The sequence below is a fragment of the Amblyomma mixtum genome, chromosome 7 (assembly GCF_055824585.1).
Source record: "Amblyomma mixtum isolate Tamu chromosome 7, ASM5582458v1, whole genome shotgun sequence".
Classification (NCBI taxonomy): Eukaryota; Metazoa; Arthropoda; class Arachnida; order Ixodida; family Ixodidae; genus Amblyomma; species Amblyomma mixtum.
In genome coordinates, this window is record NC_143018.1 from 57,539,863 (window position 1) to 57,564,160 (window position 24,298).

A 24,298-nucleotide genomic window follows, 5' to 3' on the forward strand; every position below is an offset into this window, starting at 1 on the left:
TTTCTGGACGGGGAAGAAAGAGTGTGGTTGTTTGTGTGCTGTGGTGGGGGCGGATGGAAGACGCCTTTGGCACGGGGCCCCCGGGTGTGTGTCTTTGGCGGAGGCCCTTGTTTGTACTCCAGCAGTTGTGGGGGGGGGGAGGGGGAGGAAGACTAGAGCCCGATGCGTGCCGAGATGTGCAGTCCGTTGAGGCGGCTCTTGAGTGGCAGGCAGTCCGGCGCCAGCACGGGGACCCCCAGCAGCGGACTCGCCTCCTGTCCGTCGGGCGCCACGAGGGGGATGACGCCCAGGAGGCTGGCACCCAGGGCGCCCCGTGCCGCCTGCACGTCCACCACGGGCAGGCACAGTGGGGGTGGGCCCTGGCATCGAGCCATGTGCGCCCGCTGCAGGCACCGGTAGCTGAACTGGCGGCCGCAGCGGGGGCACGCCAGGCGACGCAGGTGGCGCTGCCGCGTGTGCGCCAGCAGCTCCCCCTTGCGCGAGAACCGCCGCCGGCACTGTGGGCACCGGAACGCCACGCCCTGGACGTCCAGATGCAGCTGCGCGTGGTAGCGGTACAGGGCCTTGGAGCCAAACAGCTTGCCACACTCGACGCACAGGAGCTGCCGGCGCTGCTGCTGGTGCATTGTCCGCGGTGGCGACGATGAACTGCGGGAAGGCGTCTCCGACTTGATTGCCAGGGCCGGCGCAAACGCGGGAGGGGCCGCCGCCGCGGGGGTCCTGGCCTCGGTCAGGTCGAGGGGCCCCTCGCTGGCCACGGCCGCCGCCGGCAAGGGCGGGCGCGGTGCTGCCACGGCTGGCTCGGAAAGAACACTCTGCACGTGCGTGCGCACGTGCCACTCAAAGTCCTCTTCGCTGCTGAACTCCATCTGGCACGGAATGCAGGTGAACGTCACGTCTGGAGGACGGCCTGCCGTGGCTGCAACAGCAGTGAACATGTACATGCTGATTAGAGGGAATTGCAAGCAGGATGGAACCTCCTGGAAGCTCACTCCGTGCGACATAAGGTTCAAGTAAGCACAGGACAAGGAAAGGACTTCACAAGGCAACAGAAGCGAGAGGCAAAGCCTTTCGCCCAAAAGCCCAAAGCCCATACAATCTCAGTGAAGAGTACCGCTGAACATACCCATCAAGGTATTTGAAAGGTGTGCAAATTCAGAAGTAGGCTGGCACCATGAATGTGGTGCACTTGAGAACAGTGTCACATTTAACAACTGGCCAAGTACATGCAAGCTCCAATAACACCTAACCCAACAGTGCAGCGCTACCCTTCAAGCTAGAAACCATGTAGCACAGGTAGGGAAAAAAAGGAGGCAGCACGCAGACATCCATCTTCTGACAGAACACCAAAATTTGCTCAATGCATGTCCTGCTGCTTGCCTTTATCTCCACCCAAAGTTTTTCTTATTCAAACAAGGCTAGTATCGTTCGCAAACATGATGTCAGACAAAACCCACTACTGAATGCCATCACTTCAAAAACAGGTACCTTATACAACCATCACTATAAAACAAACGCTGCACAATCTACTGCCAACGTGTAAATGCTAACACTGTCCACCCATCCTGTGCTTGCCGTTGCATGAACATAGCAGGTGATGTCCTCTGCGGGTACAGTTTTTGCCAAAAGTAACCAGGCTACATGGTCAGCGTCCGAGTCATCAATACAGTAGAGCCTAAATAGCATCCCTAGAGATGAAAACATCTTGGAAGGTGAGGACAAGGGTTCTCCTTAGCCTACAGAGATGTAAAGCTTGAAGTGTTGCAAAGAAGCAAAACATACAACCTGGTTAGTTCTGGGAAAGACGGTACACACAACCAGCTGTCCTTAGAAGGACCTATCAACATCTCTGCACAATCTGCAGGGCCCTCTGTCGAGAAACCACAGCTAGCAGGCATGCAAGCATGCACAGACAAAGAGCGCCGGCAGTTTAAAAGGCCACCCACCAACAGCCGGGTTACCCAATATGGGAGCCAACCCCGCGCTCTCGTGGAAGTCCCGCAGGTGGGCCGCCAGCTCCTGGGGCGAGGCCATCTGCCGTGGACAGAGTGGGCAGTCAGCCGGCTCCCCAACGTGCTGGAGCAGGTGTGTGCGGCACACCTCGGGGTCGTGGGCGCTCTCAAAGGCACAGAAGGGGCACTGCCAGACGGAGGACGCGGAGGAGGGCGGCAGGGCCTGGCGCTCCGAGATACGGAGCATCACCGGGGGTGCCGCCTCGCCCGGTGGCGGCTCGGGAGGGCTCAGCGGAGGCAGGCAGACCGAGCTCAGCGAGGGCGGCGGCAGGGGTGCCGCGGGCACTGCCTCCATGACCCCGCCGCCGGCGTTGTTCTTGATGTGGCACCGCCGCCGGTCGAGCACGTCTGTCGACACCTTGTGCCGGTTGCGGAGGTGGTGCAGGAACACATTCTTCTGGCGGTAGCTTTTGTCACACAGGCCACAGCGGTATGAAGGCGTCTGACTGTGAATGGCCTGCCCAGACCGGAGGGGAAAAGGGAAGACAATGTGCAGAAGACCCTGAATGAGGAGTGTGGATGTTTCATCACTGCCTTCTCCAGTGCAAAGCGTCCATGTACTAGAGCTGGACATGACAAGACGCAACACAAAATCTGTAAAGAGTACCTAGCTCTACTTGACAATTAAAGCCATCAAGCGAGTTGCCAAGAGCTTAGCGATTAAAATCAGTGTGGAGGTCCCCTGGTATGCGACCATAGCCACATTTATTGAGGGCTGCCGAAGAAGAAAGATCGGCAAAGCGGCAGCATCCAGCCAAGGCCAAGATCCCAAACATTCTCCGCTGCGTGAGCCCATCATTTCATCTTCCTTACGCGTGCTTTGGTGGTGGTGCTATATCAGCATAAGGCTACAATAAAATCAATAAAACACAGCCTTAGCAGCACTTTTACGTCCTCCTACAGAATCCAAGTAACATTAGAAACCTGCTCAGCTAAAGAGAAAAAATTATAGGAGACACTTGAGCTCCGCCTTAAGGGTATGATGCAATAACGTAATGTAAGGTTAACTGCCATATATGCAGAAGGTCATTCTCTACTTTACATGCATAGACCCCTGGGAGTCGTCCTACCCCTCCTGGAGCAGTGGCGCAGCGGTTAGGCAATGCGCCACTGCCCTACAATGGCAGGTGCTCCCAGCGGTCGTCCTTGTGTTAGCCCAGGTTGCTTTTCCCGAGAGACCAGTCATTAAATTAACTGCCACCTGCCACGGCGGGCAGTTCGCTCTCTATCCGGTGGGCAGGGTGTGATGCCACCGCAAGGTCATGTGACCTGGGTGGCCCATTTGCCTCCTAGGTTGCTCTCTGGGCACCACTGGCCAGAACCATGCTCGTGATTTTTCGCTCACAACGTCGACAATGCTCACAATGCCAATACCGGATTTTGCGGGGTAACGCGACCTGTAACACTTTCGCATTATGAAACTGCCAGCAAGAGAAAGAAGAAGCAGCAGCGCGCACCTTGTGGCGCATGAGGGTGCCCTTCTGTCGGAAGCAGCGGCCGCAGAACTGGCACTTGTACGGCTTGAGCCCCTGGTGGATGAGGAAGTGCATCTCCAGGGAGAACTTGCGGCTGAACACCTTGAGGCAGATGGGGCACTGCACGTCCTTGAGGGCCAGCGGTGGTGGCGGAGGCTGGGGGGGCCCCCCCCCAGCGCCCCCGGCCACCACCACCGCAGACGCGCCCGCTGCTCCTCCGCTGGTGGCCAGCTCGCTCCCTGCACTCGGCTCCTGCACACGACAACACCACCCAGACTACAGGTTCACACCATACATCAAAGGGACACACCCACGACAGACTAAAATTGGTTTGGTTTGTGGCATTTCACATCCCAAAGCAACTCAGGCTATGAGAGATGCCGCAGTGAAGGGCTCCGGAAATTTCCACCACCTGGGGTTCTTTAATGTGCACTGACATTGCAGAGTGCACGGGCCTCTAGAATTTCGCCTTCATAGAAATTCAACCGCTGAGGCCGGGATCAAACCCCCTTCTTTAGGGTAAGCAGCCGAGCGCCATAACCAATGAGCCACCGCGGCGGCCCAAACTAAAGATTGGTCTGCATCGAAAGATATGAAATGCGGGTATCACCACTACTGGCCATTTCCGCGAGCAAAGTGCGGGTGACATCAAGACCAATTTCTAGCGCAGATGCCTGAAGCCAGACTACAGCAGCATTCACAATTAACCAGTGACCAGGGAGACCGTTTCAGTCCTGACGTCACAAGTTTGCTTTGCGGTCTACTCATTTAGCGTTGGCATGCAACACCAGGTTGGGCACTGGCAGCCTAAACGGACAACGATCAAGAGCTATCACAAACTTGAGAAAAATGTACAACGAATGCTAATTAAGCAAGCGTAGAGAGACAAAAAATATGGCCTGTCCACTATGAATAAGCCGCGGCATGTTTTAGCATGTCAAAAACTGCAAATGAAAAACACTCATCTTTTTTTTTTTAGCTGGGATGTGAAAGGTGGACCACCAAGATGTGTACCTGACAGCAGTTTCCCAAGACTCAAGCACAACTCCAGTTGCTGCTTTTCCGATTACTCTCAACAAAAACCAGATTACTGCAACAGTCCAGACATTCTGGCGGACTAGTTGGTTGAGGAGCATCGCTAAGCAAACAGCTTTTTCGGAGGAACACAGTGAAGGACCAAGAATCAAGACGAGCACTAATCGCACTCTACTCTTCATGACATAACACTGAAAAAAGTCCGTTTCCACTCACTAGGATCAGTTCTTAAGAGTAATTAAAATTCCTTGCATACGTATGCACACTTCACAACAGTTTGGTTTGGTTTATGGGGTTTAACGTCCCAAAGCGACTAAGGCCATGAGAGACGCCGTAGTGGAGGGCTCTGGAAATTTCAACCACCTGGGGTTCTTTAACGTGCACTGACATCGCACAGTACACGGGCCTCTAGAATTTCTCCTCCAAAGAAATTCAACCGCCGCGGCCGGGGTCGATCCCGCGTCTTTCGGGCCAGCAGCCGAGCACCATAACCACTGAGCCACCGCGGCGCACACTTCACAACAATCTGCCGATATCTACATAGCAATCTGCCGATATCTACATAGGCCTGTAAGCATGCCTACCTCGCTATGATAAAACTTATCTTTCGGATGTATACACACATCAGGCGAGACATGTCTAAACTGAATCATCAGCATGCAAGGTGCATCCTTCACCGAACAGTGCACAAGTAAAGTTTGCCCCCTGTCAGAGCATACCCTCTCTTTTTATTAGTAAAGGCCAGTGCCTATAAAAAAAAAACAGTGCAAAAATTAAAAATACCTGAGCCAATCCTAGTAGAAACAGTAGTGCCTGACATGCTGCAGAGTAACATGCAGAGTAACAGGAACTCATGAATAATTGCATTAACCCCCTTTTCTGCAATGCTGGCATATTTGAATGCTGTTAATTAAATGTCTGTGTAACATTGCACACATTTTTTTTTTTTTTGCAAAAATTTATGCCATTAGATTTTTTTTTCTTTTACCACTCTCTCTCTGTAATGCCTTTGCCCGAGGGGGACAAAATGAATAAATAAATAAATAAAATAAATATAACCCTGTTCATGTAGTTTGCAAGCACCCAATGCAAGCACTTATGCACCCAATATTTTGTTTTTCAAAGTGCAACGTTTGGGTTTAAAACAAGAACTGCATTCACGAGGCAATGTTAGATATGACATTGCTCAAGCATGTGCATAAACAAAGCCAATAAAAATGCATAGGCAATAAAAGAGTGAAGAAGACAATGACAAGCAATAAGTTTTGATATTTTGAATTAAAGTAAGCCCTGTATTGACAAAGACTCATTCAAGTGACCACAATTTGCTGACTGAAATTAATTTTACTTCATTATGTTGTCCTTGTTATGAATTCCTAAGAGTTCACACAGAAATCTACTAATTTTTGGTGAAATAAACTATGAAAATGTTTTCAGTGACCCTTCAGTACTTAATAAGATCAACCCGACACTGAAAACCTTTAGGTTACACCACTGCAAAATAATGAAAAAAATAAGCGTTTCATGCAAGAGACAGTGAGCACCCCAACAAGCATGCAGTTCAAGTGGAGGTCAACAGCTGCAGTACTGTAAGCAGGAGGAAGAGGATATTTAACCACAAATACTACAGGTATCAGGAAAGATGGAACTGCTTGAACGCGAAGGATCCAACAGCACCAAGCATGTCCTATCCATTTGTTTCCTTGGCAAGTTCACAAACCCAAGTTTGTTTTGGCAACACTGCAGAATCGCTACAAATGATTGAGAAACAAGCAGCCAACTAACCGCTTCACTGCCACTTTTCACTGATAAAGAAAGCGCCAATTATGGTTTTGAAACAAGTAACGCATTAACAGCACGGCCTTAAATACACACCCACGGAAATTAAATAATGTATCCGGAGAGTAAATATGTAAGTGATACACGACACCTTTCGCCAGTAGAGAGACTCGGAAGAACTGCCTCGGGCCATCCTCACCACATTGTACCTTGCATTTCTCTTTTCCCCGCAACTTACGCAACTGCCGGGAAACATCTAATGAGCAGCAGCGTGACACTTGTTTGCTTCCCTATCTCTCTCAATTCGAGATTAACCGGACAGAGATGCCCCGAGGAACACCGCGCTCAGATAAGGCGGCCAGTCATCAGACATCTCCGCTGCTCGGCATGGCCCTGTGCCAAAGTGATGTTGCAAGCAGGCTTCGGCAGCCATTATAAGATCTGCCGTCACCGGCGCATGAGCCAAACAAATCGTTATCTCGAAGATAGGCCGTGCACTACGTCAATGGCAAACCCCGACCCACGAAAGAAAAGCGAAAGTGGAAACTGCCAAGCGCCCGACACTGGTCCTTGCAATGTTTCCCTGCTTCATACGAGGAGAGGTTGAAAAAAAGAACAGTCAAGAGGAGGTTAAGGAAATAATTAGAAGCTTTCAACCAATCAGGTACTGGAATTAAATAGAACAATAAATGAAGAAACAAACAAATTGTTGCAAACCGCTTCAAGTGGAGATGATAAATCAAGCTTGGCTATTAGATCAGTTACCGGGTCATGGTACCATATCAAAACAACAACGAAAGAAAATGCTGCAATTCCTTTTGTGATGTAAGAAGGATAGAAAAATAGTTTACACTTTTGAGTTCACACTCCTCTTAGGTGGAGATCAATAAAGATCACAGCTTCGAGGAGTATCAATCTTGAGATTCATCAAAGCAGGAATGGAGTGCAGGCTTGTTACAGTAAGCCTGTAATTTGTAATGCAATTCCTGTAGGTGTGTAAACCTCTTGAAACATTGATACTGTCAGATAAGGTCTGATTTAATGTGCATAGGTCTTCACTGAAACTATGGTTCTTAGCCGCATCTCGCTATCACACATCTCGTTGCTGGAGACATTTAGACATGTTGGTGTGTTGTACAGAGGTTATGCGTGTTAACAAAATTTGGCACATTCCCAAGTACTGCACTATGCAAAAACAGAAAACAAACTCAAGGCACCTCAAAAACAATTCTAAGTTACACGTTCCCTTCAACTATTGCAGAGAGAAAAGAAAGAGCATTTTTACAAGAAATAGGTAAAAACCTGGACAGGAAACACTAAACACCAGTTAGGCATGGGTGGAAACCTTGGCCAGAATAAAATAAAAATGTAAGTGTACCCAATGCACTGCACATTAATGTTTTTTTCCCACCTGGTGCCAAAAGTACCAACATGACGCTGCTAAGTGCTCAAGAGCTCAGTAACACCAAGAACTTGCAAAACTGATGTTCTGAATAACATACAACAGAAATAACCATTGCGTAAGCATCTGAATTTATTAACATGGCGAAAAAGTATGCTGTCGTACGTTACTTTAGCACTGTTCCACACACGTGCGTTTAGTACTGCAAAACCTGCGACCACTAAACCAAACGTAGCTAAGAGAATTCTCAGGTATGAGATTAATCCACGTCCCGTGTAAAAACAACCACGACCTACTGAGAGATATAAGCGTATACAGGCCACGTAGTAACTTTCAACAGGATGCCCACGTCAACTAGTTTTCGTTTTAACGTCACGGAAGCGAAACAGTTTCGCAACGCAGTGAAAACTGCACAAAAATAGCCCCCGCGTAACCTGAAACCAAACAGCGCAAAAAAAAGCGTATTGTGGACAGGAATTCAAGGCCACAACGAGACTTTTAACGTGAGCGAACAGTGCTAACGAAACCATGTAGACGAGTACGACGCAGTGGATGATGTAGTACAGCGATCGCGCAGCGCGCACAGCAATCCGATCATCAGCGCGTGCGTACGCAAAAACAAGCTTCCCCGCCGAGCTTCTCCACTGAGGCGCGGTCGCTACACTGCTACCGCGCAGTGCGACCGCATGCCTTCCGAACGGGAAAAAACAGCAGAAAGGAAGTCACCCTTGCCAACGGGCCACCTTTCCCGATGCCAGAGAGCGGGCTAGATCGGCATCAGCAGGCGCGCCTAGCCGCGAGCCACGATCAGGGTCGCGCCGGATACGCAGTGCACTGCGCGCGGTGACTGCGTAATACTGGCCTTCGCCTGTGACGCAGGTTTGCCGTGGGAAAACACGCGCGCAGCGCGCTTTGTTTTGATCGCGAAGTGGGTCAGAGGCGCCCTCCGGCGATTCCGGGTGGCCCCCGTAAACGTAAGGCCTACGCACTAGCATCGCGCTCCGACTGGCACGCGGCGAGCGCTCGACGCCGCGGGCGCGGATCCGGGACCCGGGCCCCTCGCCCGCCCGGTGGCTCGCGAAGGGAACGACGCGTCCCTCGGGCCCAAAGAACGCCATGCAAAGCAATCAGTGCAGCGCGAGAGCGCGCGTAAGCCTAAGGCAATCAACGTAAACACTACCTTGTCGAGTCTTTCCATGGCATCTCCCGGTTCCAGCAGCCTCTCGGAGTGTTCGCCGAGCATACGGTTACGTTACGTCGCGCGATTCCGCGCGTTCACCGCGACTACGTTGCACCAGCACATTTTGCCACCCGAGCTACGCGAAATGACGCCCTACGATTCAGAACAACGCCATTTATTTCGCAAGAGCATTTCTTTCGACTCGGTCACTCGGTGTCACGGCAGTTTCGTAGCTGCTTACCACCGCATGATTTACAACCGCAGTGCCTGCCTACGGGCATACATACACACAAGTGCAACACTGTGTATAACATTATTATTCACATACGCGAGCTGTCAGCGAGCCCGGAAATCATTTCACGTCATCGTGCGGACTTGTCACGCTACTACCAGGCAAGCAAGGACCCTCAAAACAACGCGCATTTCGCAACACTCGTCGAGTTTGTTGGCCGCTGATGCCTGCGATACGCTCGTGCATGTCCCGAAGGCATGGAGTGTACTACATAAACTAGGGAAATAGTATTGTCGTAGCGCTGCACTTGGCTTTAGAAACCACAGCTTCTACTTGTATGAAAAAATCGACCCGAAATATTTGCGCATTTAACGAACAAAACTAAAGCTAAGCATCTGTTTTGAAGCGCCTGTTATGAATGCGAGACGAGGGCGCAAAGGCGCTTGCTAACGCCGCCGCCATGGCAGCTGCTGCGCTGCGGAGTGCGCGCGGTCTGCATGTGTGCTAGCGTCGTAGGTAGTTCATACACTTTTTGCCGATGTAATTTATTTCACTTTGATCAAGTGACCTGCTTTAAGACATGTTGTGGGAGTCATGCATTTTATGAGATAGCTTGGCGACCGAACGTCGAGGACTTGTCGGTTAAGTATTCCGTTCGTTCAGGTGACGTTTCGCGTCACGCTAGCGCCGTGGGGTTGCACACTGTTGCGAAATGTATATCTTCGTTGCGCATGAAGCGAAAGAAGGAAAAAGCGCAGCTTTAAGATTGCGAATATCGCAGAAGCGTCGCCGTGGCTATTTCCGCGTCGTAGCTCCCAACACCGCAGCGTGTGGTTGTGCATAGAATTCTAATCGGCACGGAAAGACGCCAAGTCACCGGCGCGCGGCAGCTGTTGCAGAAATTTCGCAGCACTGTCACGAAAAAAGTGAAGTAACGCCGGCCGACGCTGTCGTCGCTGCCTAAGCGTGCAGTCGAACCATGTTTGGTGGCATGCAGCTCGCGCGCTTACCCGAAGGAGTAGCAGTGCCGCTGCTGGACGCGGTAATTTGCGAGACGAACGGTGGGCGCGCGGAGCGGAGCGCTGGTGCCTGCGTGCAACCCACGCGCCTTCTTGCACTGACTAGCGCTCATTGTAATTTACGACGTCCACAGCTGCGCTGCCCATAAATCGCAGTACTGCGCGCTAGCGCGCGCCTGTCGCTTCGGTCGAGCGCCGCGCCAGCCGCGGGCCTGACTCGAGTCACGATACCGTGAAAACGGGGAGGGGGGTGGGGGGGTAGGCAGCACAACCTGCAATGCGCCGCTGCTTTATGCGCGCCTGCGCGCGCGCCCGTTGTGCATGCGTGCAGCAATGGCGCAGGTTGCTTGCGTCTTCGGCGGCACCCGGGGCATCGGGCTTGCCGTGGCGCAGCGCTTCCTGCAGACGGGCTGCCCAGTGGCCGTCTTCTCGCGGGACCAGAAGCACGTCCAGGAGGCCCTAGAACAGCTAGCAGCGGTACGGTGAAGACACCCAGGCCGTCAGTTCACTTCAGCTAACCAAAGCGATGAGAGTTTGTGAACAAAGTGGCTTGTCGGGCTACTAGGTTCCGCATTGTTTAAAACAGCGCTGGAAGACATGGACAGAAGGATCCCAATGCACTGGAACTCCCTCGGACGTCCTGCGGATGTCCTGAACATCCGGAGTACGTCCGTGGGAGTTTTAATGTCCATTGGTTGGTTGATTGGTTTATGGGGTTTAGCGTCCCAAAGCAACTAAGGCTATGAGAGACGCTGTAGTGGAGGGCTCCGGAAATTTCGACCACCTGGGGTTCTTTAACGTGCACTGACATCGCACAGTACACGATGAGGCACACACAAGCTGAGTCAGCGCAGTGCGTGTCCGTGTCTCCTGACAATGTCTTCCAGTGCTGTTTTGGTAGAGTTTGTGGCCTACATTTCACTCGCAAACTTGCAATTGGCCCATGGATGTGTGGCAAAAAGGGCCAAGTCGCTGTATATGACAGGGCAATCATGCACACGGGTGACAACACTATGTGCTAACTACAATCTATGATTTTATTTCATATGCACACAACCAGAGCAATGCTCATGTCATTTCAAATCATGGCTGTGTGCATCAGTAGGGAATGGCCCTGATGCATGTGGACGTAGTTACAGATGATGCCACTAACTGCAGTTCTGCAGCTGCATCTGTGTCCTTCGCATACTTCGAATGAAGTAGTTGAAGGTTAGCGCACAGTGGTGCCGCTCCTCTCCGTGTCTTTGTTCTAAAGATGCCATAGCAACCACCTAAGTCTTGTGCATTAACAGCAAATTAATAAATCCATGGAGCACTGCCGTTTTGACCCGGTTCTGTAGCCAACGTGGCACTGATTAACGTGCAGTTTTGTGCAATGTATACTATGTTTCCTGGAGTGGTTGGACCAGAAAGCATGTCAGCCTACTCTCAAGTTTCGTCATTGTTTGTTTTCAGCGAAAATTTTGATCGTTTCTCGACGTGGCAATTTGTGCTTTGTGCTAAAACTTGGAGGTGGCTTGTGTGAACGAGTGCATACTGTTGTGCACACATACACTAGATACCTAACCTTTGCTGTGGCACAGGAGAGAGATCCGCAACCTAAGCTGATAGATGGCATACCTAGGCTCACACAGGCACATTGGTTAGTGGTGCTTGAATGATGGCTTTGATAGGCGCATTCCAATGGGGGCAAAATGCAAAAGTGTCCGTGGGTTGTGCGATGTCATTGGTCGAAACTCTGCAGCCCTCCACTATAGCACCACTTTCTCTCTTCCTTCTTTCACTCCCTCCTTCATTCCTTGAGATGTCCAATGCGAGCAAAATAATTACTGCACCTTCCTTTCTTCATAGACAATTTATTATTTTTGTGCTTGAATAACATCTTCTAAGATTTCTTATAAATGTGAGAGACAAATTCCATCTTTGATTGGGCATTAAATGAGTTCCTTTCATGGAAATGACTAATAAACTATCTCAAAAACATTTGAAGCTTAAGAAGCCACAGAAAGATCTAAGAATTTTTGTACTCTTATTGCACTCTAACATGATAGTGAAGTGGCAAATGTGAATACAAAAACATTGTATAACTAAGCACTGGTTACAGCAAAGCACTTCAATACCTCTTTTATTTCATGGTTACACCGTATTTGTTGAAACACGATGCATGATCATCAAAATATGAACTTGAGGTAGGGTTTAATCGACGTTATTTTCAACTTGGTGGAATTGACATGAAGCACAAAGTGCTGTCATTATTGATTCTGTTCCCACTTCACACCCTGCTCCTTGGAGGGATGGCCCTATTTAAACCCCGCCAATGATGAACGCTTTGCCCAGACCAAGACAAGTACTCTTGTCGAAACGTTGGCTCAAGCAACCTGAGGTTTTCCCCTCCCTTCTTCATTTTGTGGTTGTTAGTATCGATAGTTGTACGAGTTGGACAGCACAAACGCTCGGTCAGTTCACGGCTTCATTTTATTTTCCATTTCAGTTAAGAGCTTATTAAGTAGGGCCACGTGCCAGAAGAGGAGTATATAGTAATGATCTCCCTGAAAGCGGTAAGAACTAATAGTAAAGAAATGCCTTAGCTTTTTGTAGATCCTGGGACTGTGCAGGCATAGTCATTGTTATTTTAATGATTAAAATGGAAACCCATTGCACCTTCCTCGCCCTTTCTGATGGAATACGCGTACATCTTGTTGACTGATCAAGCCTGCTGGAACCAGTGTACGTGCCAGAAGAGGAGCATATAGTAATGATCTCCCTGAAAGCGGTAAGAACTAATAGTAAAGAAATGCCTTAGCTTTTTGTAGATCCTGGGACTGTGCAGGCATAGTCATTGTTATTTTAATGATTACAATGGAAAGCCATTGCACCTTCCTCGCCCTTTCTGATGGAATACGCGTACATCTTGTTGACTGATCAAGCCTGCTGGAACCAGTGTGTGCTCTAATTTTGCTTTCATTTGAGGCAGCGTTGTTAGCCCAACTAAGATAATATACATTCTTGCAATGATAAATGGTCCAAATGAACTACTATTGCATCTGATGGCCTGTGTGTGCTTGTTTGGTGTGGATTTCAGCACACACAGTGCAAAGGCCTTCACAGCATGAGATGAGGGCCTATTCAGTTAGTATAAGGCAGACAGTGCTTATGTCCAATGTAAGGCAGTTCCTTGGCTCCTTTCATGAGATTGTCTACCTCTTAAGTTCAGTGAGATGATTAGAGGCTACTGCATTTGGATATGTCTGCAATTTTATCTGCCATCTTCCCACTTAACTCTCTGGTCTCTCTTCTACTGCCAAGCATGCTGTTTGCATTGTCCAGAGGTAGCATGATACTTTACCAGCCTGGTAATGTCTTTCTGTATGTAACCATCCACTCCTGCTTTTGAAGCCAAGGCTTGAAATAGTAAAATAATTTTGAAGGTCCTCCTGACTATTCAGTGAATGCTTATAGTTACCTTGAATAGCTGTGAAGACATATTTGTTTTTGCCTTAAAAACTCCAATGCAGCGAACTCTGATATATTGTAAATGCATTCTGACTAACAGTTTGTTTGGATTGTGCAGAGTCTGAAGGGAGGATTTAGTACACTTTCTTTTGACAGTACTAAAGCTTCAAGTCAATTAAGCCAAAGTTTCAAATTAAATGAATCCGAATTATCGACAATCCACCGTAGTTTAACTAATTTGTTGAGCTTTGTTAGATGAGGGTGAGCTGCAGTTTCTATTTGGTGTTATTCACTTGCACACAGGTATGTAGTCCCTGACGATGGCAGCATGCAATTACCTTTCTAGGAGCCCGGCAGCGTGCATGGACACACGTGTGACGTCCGCAACGAGGCCAGTGTGCGGGAGGCCCTGGCATGGACAGAGCAGGAGGTCGGCCCCGTGCGGTACCTCGTGACTGCAGCTGGCATCAACCTTGACCGGCTGCTTGCCCAGACGAGCGAGGCCGATATGCGCAACCTCCTCGACACCAATGTCATTGGCACCCTTTTCTGCTCCAAAGCAGCCTTGAAGGCTGGGATGCTGCGTCGGAGACAGGTGAGGGCAGTCTTCACTGTCCACATTTGAAAGAGCATTCTTTCAGTGGGACCAAGGGCTGAGAAATCTATGTTACTTGGTTGAGTAATTATATTTTGTCATCGTCATCATCAGCCTTACTATGCCCACTGCCCTGTCCTTTGCCAGTTGCGGCCACTGTATCCCCGCAATCTCCTTAATCTCATCCGTCCACCTAACTTTCTGCCACCCCCTGCTACGCTTGCCTTCTTTTGGAATCCACTCCATTACCCTTAAGGACCAGCGGTTATCCTGCCTTCGCATTACATGCCCTGCCCAAGCCCACTTCTTCCTCTTGATTTCAACTAGGATGTCATTAACCCGCGTTTGTTCCCTCACCCCCTCCGCCTGCTTCCGATCTCTTAATGTTGCACCTATCATTTTTCTTCCCGTAGCTCGCTGCGTTGTCCTTAACTTAAGGTGAACCGTTCATGAGATCACTTTTCTAACGAGTGAGGCAATCAGTTAGATACTGTGGTAAAGTTTCGTTTTGTAAAACAGTGTGTTTATACCCAAGATGGTTTTTATGTAATAAACATTGCTGAATGTTAGCGCCTGTGTGTCGTCTTCATTTTCATACTTTTTTTTTGCAGTGTTCCAGATAAGCAGTATTCTTATGGACGTGCAGGTATTGAGTTTAAAAATTTTTATACCAGGCAGTGAAAGCCGAAAATAAAGATGGACAAGCACACAGGTGCAACCGTATATCCAAGTTGATCAACAAGTGTGAGAATTTTTGTCTAGGTGTAGATAAACATAATTATTTTTCTTTCGATTTCAGTTCCATTCTTATTGTGCGCCCCACTGGCTGGCAGATTCCATGAAAGCAGGCATATGTTTCTGATGCCAGTGACACAAACTGTAAAGAATAAACATGGAAGAAGATTGGGCTATAATCCTTACTTTGTCTGGTTCACTTCTGCATATACTACTACACTGATGCAGCAGTCACTTTCCATGTGCGAGATCAAACCTTTACAACAGTGTCCAGCAGGTAGTTTCTGAATGGTAGAATCATACCTGCAATGTTTTCCATATTAGTAAAGAGAGTTTGACCATTTAAATTATGTTAACTATTCCCCATTGTGGTGAACAAAGCAGTACATGTGCAATGGCTAATGCTGCGCATTGCAAGAAATTGCAGACATGGACGCCTGCTGCTCTGCAGTTGCTCTGCAGAATCTCTGCACATGCCATCTGTACGCCCTCTTTTGTAGCGTTATTCAACTGTGCAACTTTGCAGTGCGTTTTCTGCTTGTTGTGATTTCTGCAGACACACGGTGAACGTCACGGAGACCTTTACCATCGAGTGTTCAGGGTTGTGTATGGGCAGTTGTCAATTTATATCCAGCTTACTGATCTTTTCGTGTGAAGTTTGTATTTGCTTATCGAATGTGACCTGCGATTCATTTGACTCATTTACATTCGGGACCTCAGATCAGGAGGATATCTTGTGTTTGTTTATTATGAGAGAACTCCTTTGTAATGGCATACCCAGAAGGTGCTTGATGTCCTTTTAAAAAGGTCCCGGGCCATGAGGTCCTTTCTGGGTGTTGTTGTGGAGTTCTGTAGTGACACCCTTGACACATCAAGACTCCGAAGGCAAAAAAAGCAGTTGTTCTTAGCGTACAGACACTTGGAGCATTAGTGTGGTGCATGAGCTGCACTGCACGACTCTTGAAGCAAAACTAATGACTTGGGAACCTGTGGCACAGTATCGTTAAGGGACATGAGAAGTCATGTAGGAGCGTGAAATGCAGTAGATGCCATTTTTTCACATTGTGTGAGTGGAAGAGCGTGATTCCGTATACCTAGCCATTGGGCACGGTTCCTGACCAGTTTCTTAATGTGATTACAGACGCGATTTTCTTTTGTGACATTTTGCTTTCAGGATTTTTTACCGTAGCACTTTCTTCTATATTATAGTATTCTTGTTATTCTTCAGGCTATTATGGCATATTCTGTAGTAGATGCTAGATGCAAACAGTAAAAAAAAAAAAAGGCTTTTTGCTGTGGCATTGACAATAATTAATATTCACCTCTCATTTGTGGTTACATGCAAGGGCGTCCGCAGAACTTTTTCCATGGGGGGAGGGGGGGGGGCACCCGATGTCCGGGAATGGGGACGGCGGTAGGTTAGCACCAAAAACAAGCGCCCCCCCTTTCGGACGCCCATGGTTACATGCTTGTTTAGAAACTTTTTAATTTCTAACCACAGTGTAGTCGTTTTAGAATGCACGGTCATGGTCATAATAGTATGAAACCTGCTTGGGCGATCAAACTCAGAGCTGTCACTACTTACCTACCGAAAACTAGAAAGTGCTTTCTATATATGCTAGGAAATGCCACTGATCGGTTGATGTATAAAGCCAAGAAGCGTTCTTATTTTCTATTTGGAACGCATGAGAAAGGCTGACACACTGAAGCATGCTCCGTAATATCTTGACCACACCTGTATATTCTTAGTGCTACTGACACATAATAGACCAGTAATAAGCAAAGAACTGAATTATATGACTAAATGAGTTAAGGACAGTCCAAGCCTACCTGCTTGCACTTGTTTGCTGCATGACATAGTCCTTGAACTTTAAGGTGATGTCATTCAGCAGGTAGTTGGAGGTTACCCATCTTTTATCTGTACTTCCACTTTGATGCGGACATTTCATATGTGCAAGCCTGTGTAAGTGGGCTGTTTATTACTATGCTGTATTTTGTTTAACATCTTGACAAATGAACTGGCCAGCCAACTTTCTCGTCATCACTCACTTCCCTGACGCCGTCTGTTGTCCCTTCCTGTGCCAGGGTTCCATCGTCAATGTGGGCAGCATCGTTGGTGAGAGGGGCAACATTGGCCAAACGGTGTACGCTGCCAGCAAGGCTGCCCTGGTTGGCCTCACTCGCTCCTTGGCCAAGGAACTTGCTTCGCGAAACATCACAGTCAATATGGTGCAGCCGGGTGCGTACTGCCTCAGTTTCCTCCCCAAGTTTCAGTATGAAAGGATGAGGGATTGAGTGAGTCGGTGTGAAGAGCACTGTGAAGGGAATTGGTGTGGAAAGGCAGAACATAAGAAGAAGCACTAGGGAGGCAATACCCTAGCTTTTGTTCACGCCGAGAGAGAGAGAAATGAATTTAATTAAAGGAAAGGTGGAGAGGGCGGCCGGTGGTAAGGTGACCCTGGCCTGCTACTTGACACTTCATTTGGTGTGCTGTGATGAATTACTGTTCAGCACACATGTAAATATAATGGCAGCACACATTACAAGCATAGACACACAAGTATTTCGATACTGACCAGGTACAGTCTTTGCAAAAAGTAACCGGGCAACGATGGTTTGTTCTTAGCTGGGTAGTGAAGCACTTATGCCAGCCCTTAAGCTCTGAATCTGTGTAAAATAAGGTGAACCCATGTCCTCACGTTCTGACACCTTTTGGTCATTAGGGGTGCATTAAAGGCTCCATTAGCTATTTATAGTAAACCCCTACCCAGCTAGTAACTGCGCTGTTTATCAAGTAGACTCTCAGAGCGTACTTACTGCGCTGGCTCAGTGAGAATGGCATTCAGTGCTTGGGATCGAATTTTGGTCACACCGGCCGCATTTTAAATCCGTTAATGTACCTAGTTAATGCTCAGTATTATTGCATTGAAGAACCTCTGTTAGTGTAGATTGATCTACAGCCCTCCACTTCAGCATTCCTCATAGACCTTGCACATTTTCAAGACAAACCCTGCGTACTGCAAAACCCTGTTGATACCTTTTCTAAGAAATGCAGGTAAAGGGTGCATTATCTGGGAAAACATGAACCAAAACAATTAGGGTACCCTGAAAAGTGTGGCTCAAGAATAACTTTCGAGGCATTTTTTGACACTTTTATTGGCTATACATAGAGCTCAGTTGGCGCTTGTTGGCGCATGCAAAAGCATCTGTGGTGCCTGTAGACTTCTTTCTACACTTGCATTGCCATTAGCGCAAAGTTTGCAACAAACCCAGTCTGACGGCAGCAAAGGCAAAAGTAGCCGGAATCTTTGTTGTCACTTAATTTTTCGGATGCTTTCTCCCATCGCACTTCTCCACGACAGAGAAACCACTTTGTCAGCTCACTGCCATTGCGCTTCCGATTTTCGTTTCGCGTGCCCTAATGTTTAGCCCGCTCATGCGTTAACATACCTACGGTTGGTCACTGCATGTATATGATCAAAATTGGGCAAAATCATTAAATATACTTACCGGGAAATTATATTATCCGGGAGCATTTTAATGCAACCCTACGGACTTTTTTTTCTGTTCATGATATTCATCGCATGAACCGGAAAACCGTGTTATTCAGGAACATAGCAAAATGGTTAAATACCAGGAACATATATTATCCGAGAGTGTTTTAATGCAACCCTAAGGAATTTTTTCTCTGCTCATGATTTTAATCGCATGAACCGGAAAAGCGTGTTACGCGGGAACGTATCAGCAAAATTTTTCTGTACGACACATAACTCTGAACATGTGCAAGAAAAATGATGGAATGAGACAAAACATGGCTGTTTGGCTTTCGCTGCTACGTATATAAATATGTATATATTTTCACTTTCGGCACGCATTTGCAACAATCAACACGGCAATCTTTTCTTCCTTTGTCTCTGTCACAGGTTTCATAGACACTGGCATGACTCGCGCGGAACACTTGCAAGCAGTGGTGGGCCACATCCCCTTGCTACGGCCGGGCCGAGCGGAGGAAGTGGCGCGGGCTGTCCATTTTTTGGCAAGCAGCAGCTACGTCACGGGGCAGGTGCTGTCCGTCGATGGGGGCCTGCGGCTGGCCCTGTGAGGAGGTGATGAGGGGGAGAGGAGGGGTGCAGCAGCCGCTCAGGCGCATGAGGCACTCCCGGCGCGCACCAGGGCGGCCCAGGACAGGCCTTGGGACAGTATCAGGGGCAGCAGCAGCTCGGCCCCTTCCCAAGACCAGGGCTTCCCGAGGCACGGGCACTGCGTTGTTGGGCACGGCCCGCTGGTCCACAGAGCTGTGCGAAGAGCGAAAGGAGGCAATACGTTTATGTTGGATCCCAATGTAGCTTATGTTGGGTCAAGGTTGATTAAAAGGGAGAGAAAGCCATATGTTTGTGTTGGGTCCCACAGTACCTTATGTCGGGTCAAGAGTGATTAAAAGGGGGAGAAGGTCATATGTTTATGCTGGATACCACAATACCTTATGTCTGGTCAAGAGTGATTAAAAGGGAGAGATATAGTGGTTTGGAAATGAAACCGGATTTGCCTTTATTTTGCATGTTTGACCAGGTGCATGCGGTCTGAGCTTTACAAAAAAAAAAGCAAATAGATGCTGCCAGCTGTCGTAACAAAGCAAGGTGAAATAAAAGACGCATGGACTCTTATTCAAACAACTTTCTGGACGTGCAGAACACTGCAGATCTTGGATTTCCACTTAATGAGCATTGATTGCTACCTGGCAGCGCTTTCGTTCGGTATCTTTGTTCACTGCTTACACACCAGAGACACCATGCTACAAGCAGAAACTTGGAAGCTTGTTAAGGATACAAGAAGAAACTTGGCAGCCCGATATTGGCAGCCTGGGTTTGGTGAGTTTTATCTGTAATAGGGGCATAAACAGTGGGAGAAACCTGTGTGGCCCAGATACGTTTTAGTGGACCGTGCATCATATACCACCGACACAGTTGATTAACACTACCCTTCCCTCTTAGATGCTATGTCTTGCTTATTAGATGCAAGTTGCATGTAAAGCACATCAAGCCTTGCCTGAATAGAAAAGTGCAATGGAAACTACAGCAGGAATAGCTATATTAAAGCAGCATCCAGAATAAAAACTGACAAAAAGTAGAATAGGAGAATTCAAAAGAGTTTTTTTATTCCTTTTGGTAATCACAGACCACTGTTTTTTACTGTGTTAGTAGCCTAGTCCTAGTTCGGCGGAAAACTTTTCTCTGTCTGTGTGCAAAGCATTCACCAGCACCTTTACTAGACCGGTGCACTTTCCGGGCACCAGACCTTCTCCAGAGCATCCTCGGTTAAGCGCAGCGCCGGGCACTGGACGAGGAGCTCTACCAAGGAGTGCTGTACCAAGGAGACCTTCCCTCCTTAGTCCCTTATAGAGTGTGCCTGTGGCGCTGCACGAAACTTTTCGGCTCTTCTGACCTCCTCTTCTTCAAAGCTCTTTCACTCTCTCCACGCCGTCCACCTTTGGCCTTTCCCCCCACACCCTCCTCCTTTGGCTTTCCCCATCCTCTTACAGGTCACAAGATTGGCACCCCGTAACCATCTTTTAACTCAACAATGTTAAAGGCTCCATTCTCCAAAAAATCCGGTGTTGGTTTTTCGAGCAAAAAATCACGAGCTTGGCTCTGGCAAGTGGTTCCCAGAGAGCAACCTAGGAGGCAGGTTGGCCACATAGATCACGTGACATTGCGGCATTATCCCAACCTGCCCACCAGATAGTGAGAAAACTGCCACCATGGCAGGTTGCAGTTAAATTAATTGTCAGTTGCTCGGGGAGAGCAACCTGGGCCACACAAGGCCTACAGCCGGGAGCACCTGCCATCGCAGGGCAGTGGTGCATCGCTTAATGCACCAGGAGGGGTATGAGGACTCCAGGAGATGTATGAATGTAATGTATGGCCTTCTGCATATCTGGAAATTACCCCATTGGGCTGTCGCATCATACCCTACGGCGAAGCCTAAGCGCCCCTCCAATCTTCGGAGCACTTCCACTTTGATGCTTGATGCTGCATTGGGTGACACATTTAGATCGCCGTTGTACGCCCTATCTGACTAAGCTATTACTGCTTTTGTTCAAAAGGCAGCTGTGTGCTGTGCTACGCCAGTGCAAGTTGAAAAACTGCAAGTGATCTAAATTAATCCCGAGCCCTCCACTATACAACAGTCTTCCTGTGCTCCCCCTTTCATTCTAACTAAATGGAATTACATGTACCTCAATAGACACGAAAGACCCCGACGAAGGACAATAAATTGCGATTGCCCTTGCGATCACTATGCAACCCAATCTGTGAATCACCGATTCACAGGCCTCTTATAGAAACTTAATGGGAGGTCAACTTTGCAAAAGGATGAACATAATAAGGTCTAACAATTGTAAGACAGAAAGAGTAGCAATCACTTGGACTCCTGCTCATGAGTCCCTTCATGGGAACAGTGGCGTCCATGCCGCTGCTGGGCAGCTGACAAACAGGGCCCCACATACAGAGAAGGCGAGGGCATTACATATCATGACATACAGTATACTACAAGAATAAAGACAGAGTCGACATTTATACCCCCAATTCATAAATCGCTAACCGACAAAAGCGAACCAACCATCACAAGTCTTGAAACGAATACATACCACAATCCCTACATCATGAACAAAATGTACCCCACCGAATACGAGGGCTACTGTCGATATTGCAATGGAATAGCAGTACCATACCACACGGTATGGACATTTCGAGAGAATCCAAACTTAGCCAGCATATAAAACTCTAAGCCTGAGCAGCTGGAGTACACGCTGTCCAGCTAGGACATGGACTATCAGCAACAGCCGGCAGAAAGGTAGCATACAGCATCCAATGGACCCTTGGCCTATAGGGGTTTCAAGCAGGTCCTTACGAAACCTTTCAAAGAAGTTTTGTTCATACATTTTTATCCCCTTCTGCACACCATTTCAGGTGCCCATTGCTAAGTGAAACACTTACTGGCACCTTTCCTTTCCTTATAGCCTATAATTACGAGTAGGAACTTTGCTCGCTTTTTCATATGGTTTATGGGGTTTAACATCCCAAAGCGACTCTGGCTATGAAGGACGTCCTAGTGAAGGGCTCCGGAAATTTAAACCACCTGGGGTTCTTTAATGTGCAAAGTGCCATCCATCTGGCGAAAGAAGCTAATACCAGTAAAGGACTGCCAGCCAGCCTCTAATCGCGGATGCGCAACTCCGCGTCTCCGGGGGCAGGGTTAAATATCTTTTATGATGGAAATAAAAGTTGTTATATCAATCAAAATTAAACGCTAAAATTATCAATCAAAATTTCATTGTTATAAATATCAAAAACGAGGGCAAGTTTACATGAGGAAAATACAAAGAACTCACAGGACGGCCCCGATAACGCGAGTTGCGCAGTAGGCACTGCTATAAGCCCGTCCCAGAGTCGTTGTGATATGATGTGGGTGGCAGGCGTCTTGGCGTCTGCGAGATCTCGCAAGCATATTTGCGGCCATCGTTCAGAGCGCGTCGATCTGTCTTCAATACCATCTATTGCACGTTTGTGGGCTCTGGCCTTTCGCTTAACGGAAGTGTCCAGAATACGGCGCCCCCTCTGTCGGCTGCGTCTGTGGCCGCCTAGCGCTGACATTCGCTCAACCAAATGATATGTTACAAAGGTCACCGCAAGATGGGTGCCCGAATTGCTGTTAAACGTTGACGTCGAGTGCTAAAGGCCCATCTCCATGGACACATCCGAGGCGCACCAGCGCAGCGCCTACGCGTACCAGCGTACGCCGGAGCCGGACTGCGCATGCGCGACGCGCCGACGCGAGCCGGCGCTGGCGCTTGGCAAATATCTGTCCATGTCAGATATTCGCGCCTCGCTCGCGCCGGCGCCGGAAGTGACTCGCTGGTTTGCGGTCGTCAGCTCGGCTCGGCGAAGCAAACGGCGCGAAGGGCCGTACCGGATGCCGAGAGAACTGCGTTCCCTGATTGGTTACACCGACCGCAAACCAGCGCCACTTCCGGCGCCGGCGCGAGCGAGGCGCCAATATCTGACATGGACAGATATTTTGCCAAGCGCCAGCGCCAGCTCGCGTCTGCGCGCCGCGCATGCGCAGACCGGCTCCGGCGTACGCTGGTACGCGTAGGCGCTGCGCTCGTGCGCCTCGGATGCGCCCATGGAGATGGGGCTTAACTTTGTGCTTCATGCGCGGCGTCTTTTAGAACTCGCGTGTCTGGCTTACGCGTTGCGTCCCGAGCACGAGTGTGCTCTGCGCAACGTATGGCGTAATCCGGCTACACAGCTAGGCTGCGACCAATCTCGACACGGTGGCCATTGTAAGGGACTGGATCGCGCTGACGAGCGCCTCCTCATCAAAATTCTCACTAACACTGTACTGGGCCCGGCGGTACATTGCAACACATCATTTGATGGCGCGTGCCAGTTCTGTGGGGAGGTGGCTGACACCTTCCACACGGTTTGGGCGTGTCAATCAAACCCATCTATTCCCCCCGACCCACCAGAGAGGACTGGGAGGCGCCCCTGCTCGACTGTCAAGACCTCAAGGCCCGAAAGGCCTTGGTTCAACGGACGCGGGCGGCGTTGCTTGCCAACGGGGGCCCCGGAATAGGGGCTCCACCTAGTATCGTTAGGGGAAAGGGCCAATAGAGCCCTACGCCAATCACCTCTCTGTAAATATTTAATGGCTTATGTTTTTCACCGCCACCACCACCGTCGTGCATTCATGTGCACTCCGCGAAGTGTGCCGGTAACGCGATCGAAGGACGACCGCAAGGGGAAGAAGACCGAGCATGTTCGTACGCCAAAATGGGCTCGTGAGACGCCCTACAGGGTAGTAGCCGTGAAACGTGAAAATGGTTCTGCCACTCCAAACCTCTCGGCCGCTGCCTATCAGTTTTCGCTGGTTAAGGCACTAAAATAAGCCAGCTAAAGCTACACTTTATCTAAGCCGGTAAGCTTATATTAATTTTTTTCAGGAAAAGAAATGGCGCAGTAACGATCTCACTTCTCGGGGAACACCTCGACCGCGTCGTGAGGGAAGGGAGGAAGGCGGGAGTGAAAGAAGAGAGAAAAAGGTTCCGTAGTGGAGGTCTCCGGAATAATTCCGCCCACCTGGGGATCTTTAAACTGAAATCGCACAGCACACGCGTTTCGCCTCCATCGAAACGCGGGTTTGGTTTTTGTGAGAGGAAATGCACAGTATTTGTGTCACATATCTCTGTGGACACCTGATCCGCGCCGTAAGGGAAGGGATAAAGGACGGACTGAGAAAAAAGGGAAGGAAGAGGTGCCGTCCCAGTCAAAAAAAAACCATTGGAACCAATTGGACATTCCAATTGGAACTAAATGGACA

General features: G+C 48.9%; 3 protein-coding genes across 9 annotated transcripts in view; 1 reads left to right on the plus strand and 2 right to left on the minus strand.

Moving 5' to 3' along the window:
- On the minus strand, positions 1-9,393 carry LOC149336157 (uncharacterized). Of its 2 annotated transcripts, none has more exons than XM_089552650.1 (4): positions 8,884-9,393; positions 3,470-3,739; positions 1,947-2,469; positions 1-919 (listed from the first exon to the last, which is right to left on the minus strand). In XM_089552650.1, the coding sequence occupies exons 1-4, from the start codon at positions 8,944-8,946 to the stop codon at positions 153-155; spliced, it is 1,623 nt and encodes a 540-aa protein (XP_089408776.1). In that variant the 5' UTR covers positions 8,947-9,393; the 3' UTR covers positions 1-152. The 2 variants fall into 2 exon arrangements, with proteins under 2 accessions (XP_089408776.1, XP_089408775.1); XM_089552649.1 differs by lacking the exon at positions 8,884-9,393 and adding an exon at positions 6,453-8,869.
- On the plus strand, positions 9,138-19,453 carry LOC149336158 (carbonyl reductase family member 4-like). 6 transcript variants are annotated; one of them, XM_089552654.1, is made up of 5 exons: positions 9,138-9,276; positions 10,466-10,611; positions 13,934-14,182; positions 17,003-17,156; positions 18,841-19,453. In XM_089552654.1, exons 2-5 carry the CDS (start codon positions 10,468-10,470, stop codon positions 19,017-19,019), a joined length of 726 nt encoding a protein of 241 aa, XP_089408780.1. In that variant the 5' UTR covers positions 9,138-9,276; positions 10,466-10,467; the 3' UTR covers positions 19,020-19,453. The 6 variants fall into 6 exon arrangements, with proteins under 6 accessions (XP_089408780.1, XP_089408779.1, XP_089408777.1 ...); XM_089552653.1 differs by lacking the exon at positions 9,138-9,276 and adding an exon at positions 9,519-9,627; XM_089552651.1 differs by lacking the exon at positions 9,138-9,276 and adding an exon at positions 9,545-9,631.
- The window catches only part of LOC149336159 (uncharacterized), a 23,861-nt gene continuing 18,304 nt past the window's right edge, over positions 18,742-24,298 (minus strand). The window contains exon 4 of the mRNA XM_089552657.1: positions 18,742-19,212. Coding sequence (XP_089408783.1) covers positions 19,058-19,212 — 155 coding nt within the window. The 3' untranslated portion in view covers positions 18,742-19,057. The remainder of the gene's footprint in view (positions 19,213-24,298) is intronic.